Genomic DNA, 22489 nt, shown 5'->3' with positions numbered 1-22489 from the left:
TAGCTGCACTGCTTAGTGTAGGCAGCTCCATCAAGTGTTTAAACTGATTAACAATTTGAGTCCAACTCACTGGTATCACAAGTGCCCTATCTGTGACATAGTTTCATCTGATTGCTGTATCAACTTTGTTAGTGAATTGAGACAGTATGTAGTCTGATCATTTCACGGTATTGAAGAGGGTTTAACTCCATGATTCTTACTTCTCTTGGTTGCAAAATAGCTGCACTTCTGAAGAAGAAGTGGAAAAAAAACATAGAGCAGGTTAAGGGACTTTAAAATTAAACACCTTTTTTTTTTTTTTTCCCTCCACAGAGAAGTATTGATTCACAGAACTAGAGTTTTAGAGATCTTTTTTTTTTTGTTTTCTAATAAGTTTTTCAGAATGGAGTTCTCTGGTCATAGGGTGAAAGATAGGACGATGCCCTACTAGAGCCCAAAAACATACATGTGTGCACAACCTGGGTCACGTCTCTGCTTTTTTGATTTCTGGGAAACTGTAGGCCCAGTTTATCTTTCAGAAATCTCACCACGTATCCATAATTTAATATTAAGTGAATGATATTACAATGTCTGGGACACAGAGATGTGTGCTGTTGTCATCTGGCACTAGTTGTTCTGGGGATTATACCCTTATTTCATTTTATTTCTTCAGAATCCTTGATTTCTTCCTCTTGTGGGGTGCAAAAATGTCTCACAAGTTTTTCCAATATAAAAGCATTCCATCTAGCTTCTGGCATGGTGCTCCATTTCAATACGTGGAGTACCCCTAGCCTGCAAATGAAGATGTTAAGAGGTGGCCATACTTTTCTTTTGATGAGGAGTTGGATTAAATGAGCCTTATTCCAATCCCACTGATGTAAATTAGGCAGAGCTTTGATGATGCTGTAGTGTTCAGTAAAATCTGTGCAGACAACCCCATTCTTAGTAGCATCTGCCTTGTTTGGTTTATGGTCAAAACAACTACTGCGACTACAGACATGGCTCACGGGTTTTCTATTCTGTGAAGTGAGAGTGGGCAGCATAACAGGTGCCACCTCTGGGGGAGATTACTTTAAGCGGGGCTGAGTTCAGTTGCACTGTGCTCAGGCTTTGCCCTTTTCACCATTGATACGCAGTCATTCATACTCCATCTCGTAACAAAAAGCAAATCTTACTGTTTAATTTATTTAAAAGCAAAACTCACTGTTGCAGTTTGGAAGCAGTAACTCTCATATGTTCTTTGATTGAAATATTTTATTCTCTTTCTTACTATCTTTTTTTTAGCCCCAGCTGAAGTCTTAGATTTGACAGTGACTAATGATGACAGCTTGGATACATTAAAAGTTAAATGGAGAAGACCTCCAGGAAACCTCGATTTCTATAATATCACTCTGTCTCATCTTGGATCAGTTAAAGAAGTCAAAACTTTACAGCCAGCGGTCACAGACACTCATTTTGACAAGCTAACTCCAGGACGTCTTTATCAGGTTACTGCCCGCACAATCAGTGGTGAACTGTTTACTGATAAGATGGCAACTGGCAGGACATGTAAGTCTTCTGCTTCAGTAAGAACATTTTAACCAATGCTATTTTTGCCAACACTGGCCTTGTAGAAAATCATTGCAGGAGACAAAGTGATTTGGACTCGAGGCAAAATAGGCTAAAGAGCACAGTATCGTTCCGGGAGTACCCCTTCCTGACTCTCTGGCAACAGTTAATCTGGCAGTCAAAAGCAGTTACAGCGTAGTTTGGGAGCAGGAAGCAATAATGCATTTTGGGACCGTATAGTTGGGTGAGTCTGTCACAAAAGTGTTCTATGCTATTCCACTTCTGACAAACTTTATCTTGAATTCAGCTCAGCATAGTATATAAAATGATTTACATTATGGGGAAGTCTGTATGTAGTCAAATTGTTAATGGAGTTTTAAATAATTTTGCAACTTCTGATAATATTATCCCTCGCTCTAGACACAAATCTACAAATAAGAAAAAATTATGTCTCATCATTCTTTACTAAGGAAGGCATGTGGCAGTCTGGGTAAAGCTGGGTTATGTTTTATTTATCTTCTTTCTGAAGTATAATTTCCTCTCAGGCAACTCTTGTATGAATTCTCAACTTGAGAAACCCTGGCATAATTCTCCCACAGCATTACTGGCCACGGAGACATTTCATCTCCTCCACACCAGCTTAACCCAGGTAGAATTTAGATGGGAGAAATATAAAAGTAGTTGAAGAATACCCACATAAATTGTTAATAAACTCAGAGCCAACAAATACCAATTGTGTGTGTGTATGAGAGAGTATTTATTTTAGAGAATATTCATAATTTGCAACTTAACCCATGTGAAAGGCAGGAATATCCTTGGCATATCTAGCTGCTACCCTCAGTGCAATATCATGTGGCTGGAAGATGTGTGAAAAGCCATAAAGCCATTCAAGTCCAGTAAGTACAGAGCAAGACCTGTTTTATGTGTATTGGTTTTGATTGCCTAGCTCTACCATTAAAGACCTTTGAGATTACCTTTTCCATTTGAAGGAACAGCTTCAGGTCCTCACTTCGAACTCAGTGCCTTGTATGTGGAAGGGACTAGGACATAAAAGGCCTTTGTGGCAGAAGCTGTCAGGCTTTGCGTTTCTGTTGTTGAGATCACAATTTGGCCCACAGTGTCTGAAGTTTTGGCCTTAGCTTTGAAAAAATCATTGACAATTTCTAAGTGAACTTAATTGACTCCAGAAAACAGCTGGGGAGCTGACTGAAACATTCAGGACGCATTCTGGAGGTGCACGGGGGAGATTTTCCCAACCCTAAGGAGGGTTCTCTATTTCTGATGTCAGAAACCAACAGTCAAAAAGTGAGTGAGTGGTGTGTGGGGAAGAGCAAAATCACCTTCAAACTGAACTACAAGACACCTGATGGTGCTGTAACTGATGCAAGTCCTTCTACAATAGCTATGCTGTGAGGCAGGTTTTGCCAGTGTCCAGGTATGTCTTACCAGAAATACCCCGCTTCAAAATTACTCTCCCAATCTCTCTTATTTCAGATCCCCAAAAAGTTTCTGAGCTGAAAGCCGGTGGTGGTGGCTGGCTGAGGTCTCTGCGAGTGAGCTGGCTGCCCCCTGCGGGAGACTGGGAGAGGTACCGCCTGCTCCTCTGGAACCACTCTGCCCTGGTGCTCAACACCACGCTAGAAAAGGAGGCGACCGAGCACCTCATCCACGACGTGGGCCTCATTCCAGGCAGGCAGTACGAAGTGGAGGTCGTTGTGGAGAGTGGCGATCTGCAGAGCAAGGCTAGCTGCACGGGGAGAACAGGTGAGCAAGTGTGAAAATACAAAACCTGGCTCTGTGGACAATCAGAAATAAATAGCACTTGGGAATCTACAAATAAATTTCGTTTTATTATTACATTAAAAAAGAGCTCCCTTGTAAGCAACAGAAATAGTTGTTTTAGCAGTTCTGTGAAAATTTTCAGGTGTTATTTTCATGATAAATATCTTAATGAAAGTTTTGGGAATTACATCGCCGTTCTGTCATGACCGAGGCATGACATTAGATGTACAAAATTTCACTGTTACATGTTGTAGCTGGTTGCAGGTACCCTATATAATTCTTTAAGCAGGGCAATATAGAGCTTCCTGAGTTGTTGACCAGTATGTTCAATGGCAAATTGGTTTCCTTGTCAGCCTGAGCAACATAGTAATATAATAACAGTATCAACAGCATTAACCAAAGCTGGCTGAGGTGCATGTTTGCATGACTCTTCCATAACATCACATTTCTTGTTGCTGAAAGAAAATGGGGTTAGTTCAGTTTAGCCTTTCCAGAGGAAATCCATATGCACTGCAGTGACATTAATGGATTTTTTTTTTGGAACGTGTCAGTCAAAGCCACATCTGATTGCTTCAAACTTAAGAAATAGTTGCAATATAGTTGTTAATTGTTCTGCTCTGTGAATGTAAAAAAGTGCAGTTGAGAGGACCAGAAGACTTGGAGGAGAAGAGTATTTGGCAAGGATCGAGGCAGAGCCTTATCTTACTGGAGAACGTGTGCTAAGATGGGACCACCCTACTTTATCCTCACACTTCCTGGTGGCCACCTTTCCTGCTACACCCTTACCTGTCACTCCCCAAGGGTTTCATTTTGTTAGTTTTGCATGACAGAAGGGCCAGTGGAAGCTGAAGTTTTCTCTCACTTCTAGCCAACTTGATCAAAGCAGGGCAGATCCTCATCTTGCTTACTTCAATGTAAATTACAGATAACTTAAGCTCATGGTGATAGTTTTAATGGACACAGCTAAGAGATTGAACGTGGTCAAATAAATAATATATGGCAGTGGGTGTATCACTATTGTATTTGACCTCAGGCGGATACATAATGTGCGTGTTAGGAAGCATAGGGATTAGTCCCCTTTCTCACTTCATTTTCTTTTATATCAGCCCATAGGCTTGGAAAGTGAGTTGGATTTCAGCATAACAGAGACAAAATCGGATCAGGGAACTCAGGTGACAGAAGCCCTCTGTGTGTGCGTGCACACACACACATGCACTGATAAAAGTTTGAATTCTTCTTTTATAGCACTGTAAATCTGGAGTTTCTCCCAGCTTCACTGAGATACAAACCAGTGCAAAATCAATGTCACTCTGAGCCTGTAATTTACATCCTTGTTTGTCACAGCTAAATTGACCTAGATGTATTTTATGGTACAGATGTTTTATGGCCCTGTCTAGCACCCACAGTTCAAGAGAGGGCTTACTAATTTCACTGAATTTCTATTCACACTAAAATCAACTGGCATCAATTTAAACCTAAGCATTGCGGCCATAATGCATTACTGAAGTCTGCTGCTACAGCCCCTTACTTGAAAGAGCAGCAGAAATAATAGATTTGTAAGATTGGCTTCCTAGAGGAAGGTAAAGAATGTCCTCTTTGCTACAAATACTCTGTTGCTGTCACATTTCTAGCTTGATTCCTTACAGCAGCTTGAGATATGCATGTGTGTTCACTACAGAGTCATGTTCTTGTGATGTTTGTGTACTTTTACAGCTCCCGAGCCTGTTCTCCAGCTCCGTGTGAAGTATGCTAATGAATCCTCACTTAGTGTCATGTGGATGACCCCCGTTGCAGAATGGGACAGCTACGTGGTTTCACTGGGAGACAGGGATCTTACTGTCATAAAGAAAGGGCTTGCAAAAGAAGCTAAAGAATTTACTTTCACTGACTTGGTGCCTGGAAGGAAATACACAGCTACCATCACTACCATTAGTGGGATATTAAGCAACTGGACTTCAGTGGAAGGAAGAACAGGTACTATTTTGTCAATCTCTTTTGAACTTTATTTCTGTTAACTATCTACAACTTTGCTTGCTTTGTAGTGAAAAGAATGAGCATGGTGTCTAAATATCAAGAGCCTTGAATTTATGTTTGCTTCCTCAGTAGAAGAGTTACTTTTCTGAGTCTCTCATTCCTAACTCTCAGATATCTTGCAGTATTTATTTAAAGTTTTGGAAAAAAGTGGATATGTAATTCTCAGCAAGATTGCTTTCTGAAATATTATGTCATAACTGATCAATCTACATTAGCATAAGATTCTATATATGAACAATTTTTACTGCGTATCTTAGGGAAGGTCACTCCCTTGATTCAAAGCATGCATCATCTGGAAAAAAACACACAGGAAAATGTTGATTTAGGGCGAACATTCCAAGGTTGACAGACACAAAACATATGTGACCTTGCAAATGTATTTTGAATCTCTCTGCTCTTCTGATTCCAAAATCTGTATCTGTTACTTAGAATGATGACTGTGACATGAGGAAAGTCCCATTCCCACCCCCTACAGGGTGCTAATTTTGTGCACGTGTGCAAGTTTTAAACCATATGTATTTCTTTGCTTGACTTATGCATTCTCCAGTGCATACGAAGTCTTGAAATACAGCTCTGATCTGGCACAGCCCACAAAAAGAAAGAAGTTTCTAGTGTATGAATCTAATCATGCCTATGCCTTGACAGTGGTCCTTACTGAAGTGTTGCAACTCCTTCCAAGGCCTGAAAAGTTTGACTTAAACTTTCATTTCTCTGGTATGTGATTAAGTAGCTGGGATTTCACTTCCTGCTGCCTTACACCCCTTTAGGAGCCCTGTTTAGGCATAGAAGTTACAGTGGCCCACTTCACTAAAATGAATCAGGGCCTGAAAACACGTCAGGCAGGGACAACATGCCAGCAGTGCATTCAAAGCGACAAAGAACATCGATACATCTGAATATAGGTCTCAATAAGCATTCCAGACCTCTGGATCTCCTTCCCGGTAGGACAACCTACTTGACTTTCAAAATAATGCTGTGAATATGGCAGAAATAGGTTTTACATGCACCCCAGATTGGTCAGCTTTTAGTGAAGCCTGAGGTATCAATAAAAGTGCCTTTAGCGGAGCCATCTGGCACTTCTGTGTTGGAAGACCATGATAAGGTGGACACATCATGTTGTGACGGTGTTATAAAACACGTGTGATTTTTGGTTTGCATTTATGTGAACATTGCCTTTTTTCATCTATGGGTCTAATTTTCTAGCTTTTGTTAACAATTGCTAATCCAGTAGTATGTATGCAAAAAGGCTGATATGGAACAAGAGGCTTGCAATCACATTTTCCAAAGTCTGAGGGTTCTTGATTTCAGTTTGTTCCTATCAGAATTTTGAGTAAAATCTGTGGTAAATACTACTTTTTGTTTTTTCTTTTTCCTTTTGGTTGTGGCTAAGTTCACCAGCTTATGCTTAGATAAAAGTTATGTTTGTTTAATAGTTAATTCATCTTTTGATGCTAGAAAAATTATTATTCTGCAGACCTTATGACACAAAAAGTAAAACCCAAAACCTCCATCTCAGTACATCCTGACATGAAAGAGTCTGATGTAGAGTTCTCCAAGGTATAGATGGCTCTGAGGTATTCATCAAACAAGTGTGCCATTTAATATGAATGACAGATGGAGAACAGGAGAGGAAAGGGAGAACAAAAGAACAGACTATTTGAAATTGTCATAACAAAAAGAGGTGATTTCCTATATTTTGTTCGATGGTATTTGTAAAATGCTGCCTCTTCCAGTTCTCTGATCTGGCGTCATTTTGGTCTGACCAAGGAAAGCTGTGCTGAAGCCTGAAAGACCTTTCTGTGCCATAGTTTCCCATAGACCACATCCCATCAGACAGGAAGCAGTCTACAGATTATTTTTAGTCCTGTTTGAGTCTGGCTTCAAACTGGAATGTTCTTTTGATGTATTTCCTCAGTGTGACTAAACTTGGGTTATTTGGGGGGTGTTGCTTTGTTTTATTTTGTGTCTCCTCAGTAACACAGTGACAATTTGCTTTGCAGTGCCAGCCCAAGTGACGGGTCTGACTGTGGCAAGTCAGGGATCAACCAACAGCTTGTTCACCAACTGGACAAGAGCACTGGGAGATGTAGACTCATACCAAGTACTACTGATTCACGAGAACGTCGTCATTAAAAATGAGACTGTTCCCAGTGAGACCACCAGATACCACTTCTACCCCCTGAAGCCTGGAGGACTCTATTCAGTTGTAGTCACCACAGTCAGCGGGGGGATATCTTCAAGGCAAATGATCGCAGAGGGGAGGACAGGTAAAAAAGAAATACTCCAGCATGTCTTTTTTAAATTCCTAGAAGCTGAATTTTTTAAAGAGAATGGTCTTGCAGTTAAGACACGGGACTGGGACTTCAGAAATACATGGGTTTCAGCCATGTACTTCCTGTGTGTGACCTCAGACACATTATGGGTCGAGATTCAGGTTACGTTGCTTTATGGAGCCAGCTGCTCTGCCTACAGCAGGACAACTCTGTAGCAAAGATAAAAAGATGTCCTGAGGTTGATGTACAGCTGTGGTGGGTGAATTGCTCCTTGGAATGTCCTTTCTTGTTGCCTTGACTAGATGGCAGTATAGGGCAATTGCTCCTCACTGAGGTGTGCAAATCAGCTTTCTAAAGGTGGTAGGATGAATTTGGCTTGCAGTCTCTCAGGAACTATTCTTTTTCTCCAACATTAAATTATGTCAACCAATGATGCTTACTCCTTATGAGGCCCTCCTGTACAGCATAGGACAGGTTTTACTATTGCATCAACTTCTCTAAGTTTAATGACCTATGACATATAATAGCAATTCTTTGGGTATTTAACTAGAGGAGAAAAGTTGACACCACAGTGCAATTTCACCTTTTATATGAAGTTGGCAAAAAGCAGACATTCTGCAGTTTGCTCCAGTGTTCTCATTGAAGACAACCATTTTCAAGCAGAAAGAAAAATAAAAGCAATGGGAGAAGAATAATACTAAAAGACTTAAATCACGTGGACATATATTGTGAAATCTAATAATTTTGATTCTGAGAGCTGATGACCAGCTCCTCTACTGTGGTAAGTCAGTTCATTGTAGCAGAGTTCAGTGAAGATACATTCCTTATGATCAAGGTCTTCCACTGTAATAACTCAGGTAGTTTTGTACCTGAGACTGATGGTGTTCTGGCTGTTTGGAGACTGTGAGCCTATCTTGCTGGATGGAGAAACAAAATGAATTCACGTTTTGGCCACTAGGCGTCAGAGAACTCATTGTAAATGAAATGCATTCTGTGGGCCTTAATTTCATACAAGCATGGGTGGTTATTGCTGTTAGTGAGAAGTGGCACTTTGAGCAGATAACTCATCTTGTGGGATTTTAGGAGTGATGCGGTGATGCCACCACAGACAACTTCCCTCACTGTTCCAAAAGGCAGACTGCTGCTGAGTGGGAGTCAGTGCAGAGCTCCCTAGTCCTAGGTGGTTTACCTTGTAGCATTGAATTGCAGGCATTCTCAACAATAGGAATGAGCTAGTTACAGCTCTTCTTTTTTTTCCTTTCTGTTGCACAGTTCCTTCCAGTGTGACTGGAGTAACGGTAAATAACTCAGGTCGCAGTGACTACCTCAGTGTTTCTTGGCTGCCAGCTTCTGGAGATGTGGACAGTTATTTGGTAACACTCTCGCACAATGACCAGATTGTTCAGACTCTCACCATTTCCAAATCCCTCAGTGAATGCTCCTTTAGCAGCCTTACTCCTGGAACACTTTACAACGTGATGATAACCACAAAGAGTGGAAAGTATGAAAATTATTCCTTCAGCCAGGAACGCACAGGTAAATAGAGTCGTTGAAGAAATCCAATCACCATAACTACATTTGATAGCCATTATTAAAAACCTATGAATAAATGACCAAACTAAGATGGGTGAGTAGAAGTTGGAGGGTCAAACCACAAAATTACAGCTTTACAGACCTAGTCTTATTCTTATGCCCCTACCACTGCTAGAAGTGCTACAAAATGACCTTAGCATTAATAGAAGTTGAGTGTCAGTTCTTGTGAGTGACAAGAAATCATGTATCAGCTGTGGCTCAAGTGTGTTTCATTGCTCTTAACCTCTCTACGTGGCTCTTGAAATACATCCTGCAGAGCACCCTCCAAATCAGTTATTCAGACACTCAAGGAAGGGGATAGGAACTAACTTCTAAAATATTAGTAAGATGTCACATAAGTGAGTAACACCTGTGGCTATTGTTTATGCAGTGTTCAAGGAGATTATAATAGAATAAAGAAATTGCAGAGAAGGGTGGCAATAATGATGGAAAACTTTTCCAAACTTCCTCAAGGATTGAAAAGAGGGGGATTTTACACTTGGTAAACCAGTAAAATAAAAGGAAATATGGCAAGGGGTGTTAAAATGACAAAGTATTAAGCTAGCGCAATAAATGCAATTTTGGACTTCTCATGATATAAGTGAAAATCCAGGGGACAGCCATATAAATGAGAAGAAGCAAATTCATGACCAGTGTCAATCTGTGGAACTCACTGCTGTAAGCAAAACTGACCAAGTTGTTCCAAAAGACTGAAAATGAGAAAGACAGACCATTGTCATATGATGTAAAGCATCCTGGAAACTCTACAGTTACTATTTTAGAGGGTAGGGTATTGCTTAAATCCATGTTGTGGTCTTTTTGCAAGTTCCTCAGAAATGCCTGGTAATTACCACAGATATAATCCCACTACAGCAACTCCCATTATTTCAGGAAGTTACTGCTTTCTGAATCTTTAATTATGTTTTTTTTGTGTGTGTGTGTTTTTGTTTTTTGTTTGTTTGTTTGTTTGTTTGTTTTTTCCTTTCAGTCCCTTCAAGTGTTCAGGGACTTACTGTCAGCAATTCAGCCAGAAGTGACTACTTGAAGGTGTCCTGGCTACACGCCTCTGGATATTTCGATAATTATGAAGTGATCATTAAGAACAACAATGATTTCATCCAAACAAAAAGCGTCCCAAAGGATGAAAATGAATGTGTGTTCACTAATCTGGTCCCGGGGAGGCAGTACAGCGTCACAGTCAGCACAAGGAGTGGGAAATATGAAACCAGCGAGAGGGTCTATGGCAGAACAAGTAAGTAAATACCCCAGAAACATCCTGAGACAATCCAGGATTATTTTTTTTTTATTTACTATATATTGCTCTCAGAAATACAGTATGATTTTAGCATAGGATGACTCTTGAGTGTGACTCTTCAAATGCATGTCATTCCAAAGATGAAAAGCAGTATTGAGTTTATGAGTGATGTTTAAGTTACAGACATACAGAAAGTTAAAAAAGGAGACTTGTGCTGTGACCTTGGAATGTTAAATCTTGAAACACGGAAAACTGAAAACGAGAGCTGTACAGATTTCCACATCAGCTTAGTATTTATACTTGAGCTAGGCCAGAATGTACAAGATGAGGATTTTTCTTGTCATGGAAATGTACAAGGATGTATAAGGAAGCTAAGTGCCATCTGCTTCTTTTAGTAAGGAACTGAATGAAAAGTTTTAGCTCAGTGATGTGGCCTCAGAGCTGTTATCTTTTTTGCTGTGATCTGGTAAGAAGTACTGAGAAGTTTTCTTTTCTCACCTCTTCAGTGCCAGAGTCAGTGAAGGAATTGACTCTTAGTAACAGAAGCACAGAAGATCTGCAGGTGACTTGGTCAAAGGCTGAGGGTGATGTGGATAAGTACGAGATTCAGCTCCTCTTCAATGATATGAAGATCTTCCCACCCATTTTCCTCGGAAACACTGTTGAGGAGTATTGGTTCACAGCTCTGACTCCAGGACGTCTATACAAAATTCTTGTCTTGACAATCAGTGGAGATGCACAACGTGCTACTTTCATAGAAGGCCTGACAAGTAAGAAATAACACGGTATTTAAAATGTGTTGGGGCTCTTCTAGGTGAAAAAATGAGGCACAGAAAATCAAGGCTGAAAAATGATCTTATTTGAGTTCCTGTAACAGAGGCATGAACACAAATCTTATTGAAAACCACACTACATCAACTAACTTTATCTGCACTTAACAAATGTCATAGTTGTCAATATGTGATTGTTGGCAGATAATCTGATGTGCTGCATAGGAAGGGTGTTGAGATGTCAGTGCGAGGGTTGCTGTTATTCTCACACATGCCAGTTTTTTGCTTAGTATCTCTGGGTAAATCAGTTAAGTTATTTTACACCTCTGTTTACCTACCTGAAATGAGTGGGTGAGATGATAACTGCAAAATGGCTAACTAATTCAGTGTACATAAAGAGCTTTGATCTTCTGAGGTGTTTGTAAAGCATCACTTGAAAAAGAGGGAAGTAATCCTGATAAGGAACATTTTAACTTTTTTCTGTTTAACTTGCTTACATTTTCTTTGCTGTTGTTGCCATAAACACTTAGAATTGCTTTTCTAAAAGAGCACAATCCAACACAAATGTCTGAAGCTTTACTTGTGTTTACCCATGAGTGAAATTGTTTGTACCTGTTAATGCTCTTTGTCCTTTGAATCATTTGCAATGGCCATAAAAATGTAGGAAACAAAAAGTCTGAATGAACCAGGAACTTTGTGAGCAGGTGTCTTTATGTTCCTTTTTTTTTTCTCCAGTTCCAAGTGCAGTGAGAAACATCCATGTTTCACCTAATGGCATGACAAACAGCCTGAAAGTGAGCTGGACACCTGGAGGTGGAGATGTTGATTCCTACACAGTGACTATATTTCAGCAAAACCATCAGCTTGATTCCCAGAGTGTCTCCAAACACGTCTCTGAGCACACGTTTCACAAGTTGGAAGCTGGGGAGCTGTACCGGGTGGTGGTGCAATCAAACAGCGGTGCCTTGCACAACAGCTTAGAAGCTTTTGGGAGAACAAGTACGTTTCTTTTGAGACAAGGAGCAAGTTTTATTGTGTCCACCCAGAAGCTGACTCGTATGAAATAAGTTACACACTGCCTGTTTATGCAACACACCATTGAGTGTGGGGAGACACGGACTCATGAGAAGTGTTTTTATTTCAAAGAGCTTGAGTCCTTGCTCTTGCAAACACTTAGGTGTGGCTCCATTAACAGCAGTGAGATCTGTCACATAAGTAGCTTTACCTGGGTAAATGTGTGTGGGATTCAGGCTCCCAGCCCAAAGTGTGCCTTTGTAGGAGGAATGAAATTTCATCCCTGCCCAGTCCTGTGCCTGAATCTTTCCAACACATGCACCTGTGGGACTCTGCAGTCAAATGCTGTGTGCTGGCAGTACCCATTGCGTGGTCAAGGCTTCTTAGGTGATACAATGCCCCAATACACTACTTGTCAGGATGCAAAAGACAACTTGTTTTTAATCCGTCTTCTCTCTTTCGCACCTGTATGTTTGCTGTGGCCTTGACTTTTGTGCAGCAGTAGGTGGCTAACATTTTCTATTTTGTGCCACTATTTTGAAACAATTTAACACTTTTTTAAATCAGTTATTCTCCATACACCTTTTTAACCTGCTTCAGACAGTTCATCCAACTCTTCATCCCCCTTTTCATTGTAATTTAAGTATATCTTTGGCTTTTCCATGCCCATTTCAGAGATCCATGATGTTCTGTAACTTCGCCTGACTGTATTTATGTCTAGGGATTATTTACTTGTGCAAATACATGCACAGGCATCCATCGCTTTTCCCATGAATGAACATGCAAATGTATATTCTCTATTAATTACTCAAAATTGTGTACTGAATGGTCCGTATTTCACCTGGTAATGTCATGCCTTTAATTGTTGCTTCCAGTTCCAGCATCTGTCCAAGAATTATTAGCCCACCACGCTTACAGCAGTCATTCCTTGTTAGTAACCTGGCAGAAGGCTCCTGGTGTAGCTGAAAGATATGACATTCTGCTCTTGAATGAGCAAGGAGTCCTACTGAGCAACAAATCAGAACCAGCTACTGCCAAGCAGCACAAATTTGAAGATTTATTAGCTGGCAAGAAGTATAAAATACAAGTTTTGACAGTCAGTGGTGGACTCTTCAGTAAACGAGCAGAAACTGCTGGCCGAACAGGTAATTAGAACATCTTGGTTTATTTATAGCTCCCTCAGTAAGATATCATTGAATACATGAATCATCTGTATGTCTTGATACTGGAAAGCTTCTGATAAGAACAGACTCCAGATATTCATGCATCATTTTTCCTGTTATGTGCTTGATATGTGACTTTGAAATTTGCTGGCATAATAAGGTGGCCAAGGTGGCCATAGTTCATATAAGAATACTAAAGCAGAGTTTAAGTGCCTCCCTCAGTCTATCCTCTATGGAATGATCTGAATTCCATATTGTTAAGAAGTTTTTAATTCACAGTCTTAAGGCTCTTAGCACAGGACTTCATGTAAATAAGAATCTCTAAACTTTGAGCCAAGTCTTGCAGTCTTCACTCTAGTAAAGCTTCTTGTGAAGTTAATGGACAGTTCTGTGCTGAGCACAGGCCGGAGAGCCAGGCCTACTGGGAAATACAAACATTATATTGGAGAGACGCAGTGGCACCTCATAAATGCTTTTTCCTTGCTTATGAAAGTTGCTGTTGACATTACTTAGCTACTTGTGGCTTAATTGAAATATATTACAGCCATGAGTTGTTACGTTATTTAAGGTTCTGCTTAGTGCATAGTCACCCTGATACTTACTCTTGCATTTATCCTTCTTTTCAGTTCCAGCAGCTGTCACAAACCTGAAGGTCACCGAGAACACCACTGACCGCCTGTCCTTTAGCTGGACCACCTCACAAGGAGAGCTTGATTCCTACGACATCTTCCTGTACAACCCAGACAAGTCCCTTCATGACAGGATTTCAGGAGAACAAAACCTTCAGCAGTGTTCATTCCTGAACCTGCGGCAAGGCAGGATGTATCGAATGGTGATCGTTACCCACAGTGGAGACCTCCGTAACGAGTCATCTATCTTTGGGAGAACAGGTAAGAACATGCAAGAAAAGCAAATGTCTCGAGTGTGGTACTTGTGAGAGTCACCAGTGAGCTTGTCTGGGCGTGATGCCCATGCTAGATACAGGCAACTACTAGAAGTATGTCAATTTTCTTATACATGAAAGCATTAGGCAAATAAGAGGGAAAATTCTAAGTTATGTACTTACAAGAAGAGAAACGTAGCAAAAAAGGTTTACTATCTGTGTTTTACAATAGTTCCCAGGTACTCAGGTTAGGAGAAGGGCATCCCAATTTATGCTGCATAAGCTTTAAAAGAAAACACGTGACTCCCTCCCAAAAACCCATACTGGTCTGTGAGTGGAAAAGACAAAAAGACAAAGCAAGAAGGGTTAATGGAGTAGGCAGTCTTCCAGTGAAATAAAACTTGTTTCCCATGGGGAGCTCTGGAGGCATCTCCATATTTGCTCAGCCACATGTGGGAAGCAGTCTCCGAAGCAGCTCTAGCAAACCTGACCATCTGTGAAACCTTCCTTTATTCTCTGATCCTCAGCGTAGTAACACCTGTGGACCACTGCTTCTGCACAGTGATGCACTTTCTCCAGCTCCATCACAACTGGATGTTTCCAGACACTGGCTAGGAAAAAGCTGCTTAACATTTGCAAAACTATCTATTATGAACATTTCAGCTCCTTTTGGGGACAATGGCTGTTCAAAATATGAAAGCAAAGTGCTGAGATGTACTTCCTGATGCTTCCTGCATTACTGGCCAGCTGCGGTGTCTGTCTACATTACTACATGGCTGTCATGATGTGAAACCCTTATATCTAAGTATAAGGTCTGTTTGTTGCTTCTCCTCACCCTAAGGAAGTTCAATATCCACTCCCTTTTTTTTCAGTACCAGCGCCAGTTGTTGGTCTCAAGGCATCCAACAGAAACATGACAGACAGTCTGTGGTTCACCTGGGGGCCAGCAGCAGGAGACGTCGACTTCTATGAGCTGAATCTTTACAACCCGAATGGGACACAGAAAGAAACGTGGCAAAGGAAAGACCTGAAAGAGTGGCATTTCCAGGGGCTTGTTCCTGGCAGAAAGTACACTCTGGTTGTGGTGACCCACAGTGGTGACCTGACCAACACAGCAAATGCTGAAGGAAGAACAGGTAAGACCCAAAAGGTTTGGGATTTTGTTTAGTCATCTCTGTCAGGATTCAGATCAGTTCACAGCTATGCAACAGACTTTTTTTCTGATGATGAAGGATTTATTATTATAAGAATCATTTAAGCTCTAAAAGATAAAGGATATCCCTGAGGGTATTAAACCAATGGCGTGTGATTTTGTTCAGCACCATTTTTCACAGAAACAGAATGGTTTAAGTTGGAAAAGGCCCCTGGGGTTCATCTGGTCCAACTTCCCTGCTCAAGCAGGGCCACCTAGAGCAGATATTTCTTTCAAAGACTTAGGAATCCATAAAGATTCTGGAAGTAACCACAGTCAGTGCAGATGCAGTGTATCCAGGATAACATCAACTACTTTGTGATGCATGAAGAAAATAGTAGATGTTTCATCTTACTTGGTTTGTGTAAAAGTTTGGTAAGAATCCCTCTCTCTTTTTTTTTTTTTTTTTTTCTTTATATGTAGCACCCAGCCCTCCTAACTCTGTCTCATTCACCGATGTTGCAAACACTTCTCTATCAATCACATGGCTGGGTCCTCCAGACTGGACAGACTACGATGATTTTGAGTTGCAGTGGTTCCCGAAGGATCCCCTCACCGTATTCAATCCCTACAGCAGCAGCAAATCAAAAGTACGCATCATCTATGGCCTGCGACCAGGAAGGCTCTATGAGTTCAGCGTGAGAACGGTCAGCGGTGACAGCTGGAAGACATACAGTCAGGCTCAGTCTGCAAGTGTGAGAACCAGTAAGTAACGATCTCCATTGCCCCCTAACACGCAGCTAGAGAAGTTGCAAGGCTGTTAAATCTTACCAGTTCCTTTCACAGTTAGTAATTTCCATTAACAAGTTCGTGAATGACTGGCAATGAATTCAGCTGGACTCTAAAATAAGCCTTTGCTGTGTACAAGGTCAGCTGGTCAAAGATTTAAAATGGGCAGATACTTGCAAACATCACATCCAGAGTGGGGCTGTTTGGTTGCAGAGTCTGAACTGATCTGTTTCAGGGGTAAAATAAGGCTGAATATCCAGACTTCTCTGACGTTAAGGACAGTAGGATATTGAAATTGTCAGAATATTTCTGAACGATCAGAGGAAGGCTGAATGAAACCCTGCTGTACTAGATTTGAAACTGGAAGGAAAGTGTTTCATTGGTGTGCATTTCTGACAGTCAGTGAATGTCTGGGGGTTTTCATCACCTCTGCCTGTCACTAGCAATCTTGGTAGCAGGCTGATTTGAAAAAGTGACGTAGAATTGTAAAAATAACTGAGCCTTGGCAAACTTTCCTGTCACATGGTGTGGGGTTAAGCTCCAAATTCACCCCAATGTTTAGTATGCTGAATAGCTCTTTAGACTACATTCAGTATATTCATTAAAAATGACAGCATAGCTACCTTCTTCACCTGTATTTAACTGCTCAAATGTAGGTAGGAGCCTGCCATCTGAAAGTGAAATCCTGTTCTTGCTACATGTCGTGTTATATACGATGCTCCAATTTTACATGGACAAAATATACTTATCTGATATGCTTTAGTAATATGGACACACCAAACACTATCCAGAAAATCCGATCAGTCATGAGATAACAATATCAGTCCTGATTGATACTGTTAATCAGATGGAAGCTCCAAATAAATTGTAACACTGCTAGAAATTCATTGCTTTCCAGTGTTGCTTTTCTTAACACTTTGGCAAGTAATTTTGTTTGTTTATTTTTTTCACAATTAATTACTGAAGCTTAAACCTGATGAGGCCAATGGCACTAGCTCCAATTTCAGATGCCTGAAATGAGCTAGGCTGTCTTGCTTCATAATCAGGCAGCACAGGGTTGCAGGAGAGAAATTTTGGCTCCCAGCCTCCTGCTCTGATCAAAAAGCTGATGAAGAATCTGGGGCTGCAGCCTGAGCCATGGGGTTAGTAAAAGTGTATATGATGCTTGTCCCTTTTCTCACTGAACTTTAATTTCTTAACATCTCTCTAGAACCAGACAAGATACAAAGCCTTCACTGTCGGCCCCAGACCTCTACTGCCATCGCGTGTTCCTGGACTCCTCCTGACTCTGACTTTGATGGATATAGCGTTGAGTGCAAAAAGCTGGACACTCGGGAAGTGGAATTTTCTAAAAGGATAGAAAAGGACAAATCTCTGCTTAATATCATGACCCTCGTTCCCCACAAGCGCTACCTGGTGTCCATCAAGGTGCACTCTGCAGACATGACAAGTGAAGTAGTTGAGGACAGCACCATCACGATGATCGACCGTAAGTGGAATGCAGAATCACTGCGAAGGGCGGCAGTGAGCAGCTATAAGTAATTGCTGGTGTTAGCTAGACAGCAGAAGTTCTGAGCTCTGCAACTGCCAGTACGTGGCACTCTTAATTGGGTAGCCGAAGAAGAGAGAACCTGTCCTTTGGCCCCCGTGGTGACAGGCAACGTGGGTTTTTAACTATCCTGCCTCTCAGTACATTGCCAAACCTGCTTATTAGGTTCATTCACGAAATACAGTTTGATAAACAAGAAGAATTATCCTGTCACTCTGATGGTCAGTCAGCACCGAAGATGTCCTCATTATTACACACTTTTAATTGCCTTCGCTGTTGCTGCTTGGCTTCTTGTGCCTGGCTGTTTCCCCTCACAGACAGCAGCCATCTTCAGCACAAAGATCCCTTAATAACAGCGCTGGGTTATGGCTCTGGGTCCTCTGTGGGCTCTCTCTACTCTCTTCTGAGACGCTGCCTGACAAATCACCTGTAAGATTTAGACCTGAGGGAGGATTGTAGATTTCCAAAGCGTGTGCTTTGAAACAGTTCCTGCAGTTTCTCCACCCCTAGGCTGCTGATATTCTTATTTCTCTTGTGCAGAGCAGAGGGCAGCACCTGCTGGTGCCTCTGTGCTGCCCGGCATCTCTGCGGTCAGCAGCACGCAATGGCTGGCCCTAAAGCTGCCCCAGTTCTAGCAGCACCTCTGAGTTCAGTTGCATGGTGTAACACAGAGGGCCTGAACAGCTCCAGGGCTGAACTTCTTAAAAATGACAGGATGGCCAAGAGGCCTATGCAGAGTTCTCTCTCTGGCTGCTTACTTAAAGCCACACGTGTGTGAAGCGCTAGATGGTGAAAGTTATGTTTGCTTTGGGAGAGTTCGGTTACAAACCCACCTTTTCCCCACCCCAAAGCAATTGCCTTTTAATTGTAACTGTGTCCATCTCCCTCCTGTACCACAAAGAATGGTACAAATTCAGACCTAATAACAACCCATGCAACAAGAAGTTGGGCTGAGTCCTGTTTGCAGGTTAGCTGTTCCGTGTTTGCTCTCGATTGTTTTGCACACTGCTGCTCTCCCAGTTCATCACTGGAGGCCCTTCCCTAAGGCAATACAGCTCTTCCCCCCAAAAAATGAAGCTTGGCTTTATAGATTGAAGAGATTTAGCTAAACACCATAAAAATGTGATTTTTTTGGTTCTTTTTCCAGTCTGAAACCCTTTGAAGTTAAGCCACCTGCTTATGTATTTAACGTGTTTTCTGTACGTGCAATATAATTTCAGTAGTGCAGATTTTTAAACAGTTCTGCAGTGTAGATCCTTAAAATCCCTACTTTTGCGGCGCTAGTTCTCTGAAGGTTTTTCCCTACGTTCTCTGCTTTCCAGTTTAGTTCTGCAGTGTCACAATGCGAGGTATAGTTTTCTATCATACAAAGAACATTTCCTGTAGAAATCCTGCAATCAGCCTGGGAAATGGTACTTTGTAGTTGAATGCTGTGTCTGACTGGCACAGTGCTCTTCATTTGAAAAGGGAAGCAAACATTTAGATGCTTAAAATAGGCAACTTCCTGTAGTGAGTGTGCTAACTGGCCTCCACATACCTGACTTGTGTCATATTTAGCATCTGCAAATTCTAATTTCCTAGATTTAGCAAGACTTTAATGCATTTCCATGTGGCCTTCTGGAGGAATTCCTGCTGAGGAGCTGCCACTGTTATTTTAGTTAACTCATTGCTGGCTTGTTTCATCCTTTGGCAGTTTTGCTGTGGGAGATGAGGACACTTTCTTGATTGCAAAGAGAATAGATTCAGAAACTTGGGTCCAGTCAGCTGAGCTTTATTAAAATTGCATTTCCTTTGCTAGGCGTAGCTCACAGCAAATACATAGGCAATGCTTTTCCTTTTTTCCCCCTTATTTTGTTTAATTTTTCAGGTCCTCCTCAGCCACCTCCGGACATACGAGTGAACAAAAAAGAGGTGCTGATTACCAAATCCTCCATCAACTTTACTTTTAACTGCAGCTGGTTTAGTGATACCAATGGAGCTGTGAAGTACTTCACTGTGGTTGTCAGAGAGGCTGATGGTAAGTGTCATGGTTTAATACTGTTCTCTCTGTGGCTTGTACAAGTTACATGAGCTACACTCCCATCACTGCACAGCAGAGTGACTTCTCATATAGTTGCTGAGTTTCACAGAAGTTTTGGACTTCCTAGCCTGGAATCTTAAGCACTCAGTCTTCTCCTCAGAAGGTCAACAGCAACAGCAGAGCTCAGCCAGAAGCAGCCTTTTCTGCAGTTGGCCTATATGTGACAAAGCAGATGGATGTCTCAACAATTAATATGCTGTTTTTTAGAAGTGGCTTCATGTACTGGCATGCCAGGACATATTTTATGATCCCTAATAAGATTTCTTAATCCCTCTGTCCATCAGCCCTTAAGTGAAAAAGCAGAGGTAGTATTTCCACTGTCTACTTTGTCGTGCTTGTGCAGACTACAAAACTCTGAGAAAGTCTTTTACATGTTACTGTGAGTTTCCTTTCAGCAGACTCCTGTCGTTTCCTATTGCAGTTTTTCTCTGTATACACTAGACCCTGCTAGTCCATTTGTGGGATTTTTTTTACTTGCTTTTTGAAATAGCTGGTAGTAGGATCCAGGATTTCGGACCACAGATTGCCACCACCAGCACAGGAAAAAATGTCATAGCACTGAATTTAAGCTGTGCATACCTGTTACAGTTTTGTGACTGGAAATGTTACAGCCAACTATTCTGAGGTCTTCTGAGGAAATCTATTTGAAGTTCCCCAGAAAAGTAGTACCAGCGTTGATCCTAGAAACAAGGTACCCAAGATACTCACTGGACAGCCAGTGCAGCCCTCCAAGGAATGCTAGAAAGCTGGATAATAAAAATTTTGTCTGTCAACACTTTGAGCTTATACTGCTGCATCACATTAGTGGCTGTGATATGTACATCTTCTCTCTTTCTCTGCACGTGATGTAGGTAGTGAAGGAGCAAAGCCTGATGAGCAGCACCCATTGCCTTCCTACCTGGAGTACAAACACAATGACTCTATACGCATCTACCAGACAAATTATTTTGCCAGTAGGTGTGCTGAAAACCCTGACAGCGACTATAAAAGCTTTGACATCAAGCTTGGAGGAGAAATGGAAAATCTAGGAGGAAAGTGTGATCCAGATCAGCAAAAATTCTGCGATGGACCCCTCAAGCCTCGGACTGCATATAGGTCAGATTTATGTTGGTAACTGTGCTCTGTCACGTTAGTAGGCATGGTGCTATCTGAATGCCTGATACACTTGAGCTTCTGCAGGTTGTGCATTACACAACTGTGTTGTGTAATGTTCTTTCTGTTTCACTTCACAGTTTATAAAACCTTTATCTATGCCCAATTCCATAGGTATAAACCATTCTTTCATTAGCATGGGAATGATACAGGTAATTATGCATAGTGAGTAGGTTTATTTATTTCCTTTTGATGTGAGCTTTCCTGTAGTTACTAAATCTTTCTTTAGAAAGACTTAAGACTGTCATCTAAGTCAGAAGAGTATTTAGGAGAAGAAGGCAGGGATGACACACTGAATTTGTGTGGCACTACTACCCATACCAGTCCTTTTGAGCAAGTTAAAAAAACCTAGAGGTTATTCTAACCCATGGCACAGTTCAGAGACTCCAGAGCAAGGCCTGAGTCAGCTGTAGGATGTAGAAGAGCACTGCTGCCAAGACCAGGCTCAGCAGTTAAACAGGCTGTGAGACCAAATGGGAGCTCCAGTGCAGCTCAGTCACACCTTTCATGCTGGCAAACACTTTGCAAAGAGGTCTGCAAGATGCTCACCAGACAGCCACACGGACAGAAGGCACATGCCAGGCAGTGGACATCGGGCCTGTCAGCTTCTTCATAGTCATTAAGACATTGCTGTGGAGCCCGTACCACTCTCTGCTCTCATTAGGGCACATTTCCTAAAAATTCAGTTTGGGAAATACCAACGTTACCAGGAGAACCAAAAGGATTGTAACATTTCTCCATTAGCACGGCCCAGCCCCCACCACCTGAAGGGAAAACATCTCCCCACTGAGAAGCATTTCTGAGTCCTCTCACCACCACAGCTTCTGCTGACCCTTCGAACTCTGTCAGGCTGCATGTGCCAGCAGCAAGGGCCCCATCCATCACCTCAAAGGGTACCTCTGAGCCTTCCATCTGTGTTAGCGGGGTTGGGATTCACCTCTCCCAGCTGCTGTACTTAAGCACCTGCATTAAGAGCTGTCTGTGGTCGATGGACAGGTTTTAGTGTTCCCTAAGAGGCAAGTTCTTATCTGAATCTTTTATTTTTCCACTGTTGGTTCTGAACATCTGATAAGCTTTAACTATTAACTGTACTGTTTTATTTAGGATCAGCATACGGGCTTTCACCCAGCTCTTCAGTGAAGACCCAAAGGAACTTCCCAAACCACTCTTCGCAGACACCTTCTTCTCTTTACCAATCACTACAGAAGCAGGTTAGTTTCAGGCTTGTTTTTCATTCGCTGTAGCAAGTGATTATATATTGTGCCTCGAAACACTCTGGTGTCCAGGGCTATTTGCAAGGAGTGGAACAAAACCAGATTGTTGTGCAGTGTCCTTAAGGTTATTTTGAAATGAGTCTGAAGACATGACTTATACGTGGCCATTATTTGCCATAGATAAGCCATGAATTTGAAAATTGAGAGGACTGCTTGATGGAGCTGCTGACAGTGAAAGAAAGGGTTAATGCTCAGTGAAAAAAAATAAAATTAAGCTTTGAAGTACAAGATAAACAAACT

The 22489-nt window shown here is 41.6% G+C and overlaps 1 protein-coding gene across 2 annotated transcripts in view; it reads left to right on the top strand.

The window, feature by feature from the left end:
* Window positions 1-22489, top strand: part of PTPRB (protein tyrosine phosphatase receptor type B) — a 56816-nt gene that overhangs the window by 23959 nt on the left and 10368 nt on the right. For both annotated transcript variants that reach the window (XM_032205968.1, XM_032205959.1), the window contains 16 exons: window positions 1264-1527; window positions 3022-3291; window positions 5023-5283; window positions 7344-7610; window positions 8889-9152; window positions 10177-10440; window positions 10950-11213; window positions 11949-12212; window positions 13103-13372; window positions 14017-14280; window positions 15146-15409; window positions 15889-16170; window positions 17405-17683; window positions 19611-19760; window positions 20675-20918; window positions 22080-22186. In XM_032205968.1, the coding sequence (XP_032061859.1) occupies window positions 1264-1527; window positions 3022-3291; window positions 5023-5283; window positions 7344-7610; window positions 8889-9152; window positions 10177-10440; window positions 10950-11213; window positions 11949-12212; window positions 13103-13372; window positions 14017-14280; window positions 15146-15409; window positions 15889-16170; window positions 17405-17683; window positions 19611-19760; window positions 20675-20918; window positions 22080-22186 (3978 nt within the window). The remainder of the gene's footprint in view (window positions 1-1263; window positions 1528-3021; window positions 3292-5022; window positions 5284-7343; window positions 7611-8888; window positions 9153-10176; window positions 10441-10949; window positions 11214-11948; window positions 12213-13102; window positions 13373-14016; window positions 14281-15145; window positions 15410-15888; window positions 16171-17404; window positions 17684-19610; window positions 19761-20674; window positions 20919-22079; window positions 22187-22489) is intronic.

The sequence above is a fragment of the Aythya fuligula genome, chromosome 1 (genome assembly GCF_009819795.1).
Source record: "Aythya fuligula isolate bAytFul2 chromosome 1, bAytFul2.pri, whole genome shotgun sequence".
Classification (NCBI taxonomy): domain Eukaryota; kingdom Metazoa; phylum Chordata; class Aves; order Anseriformes; family Anatidae; genus Aythya; species Aythya fuligula.
This window is presented reverse-complemented; position numbering and strand designations above follow the sequence as displayed.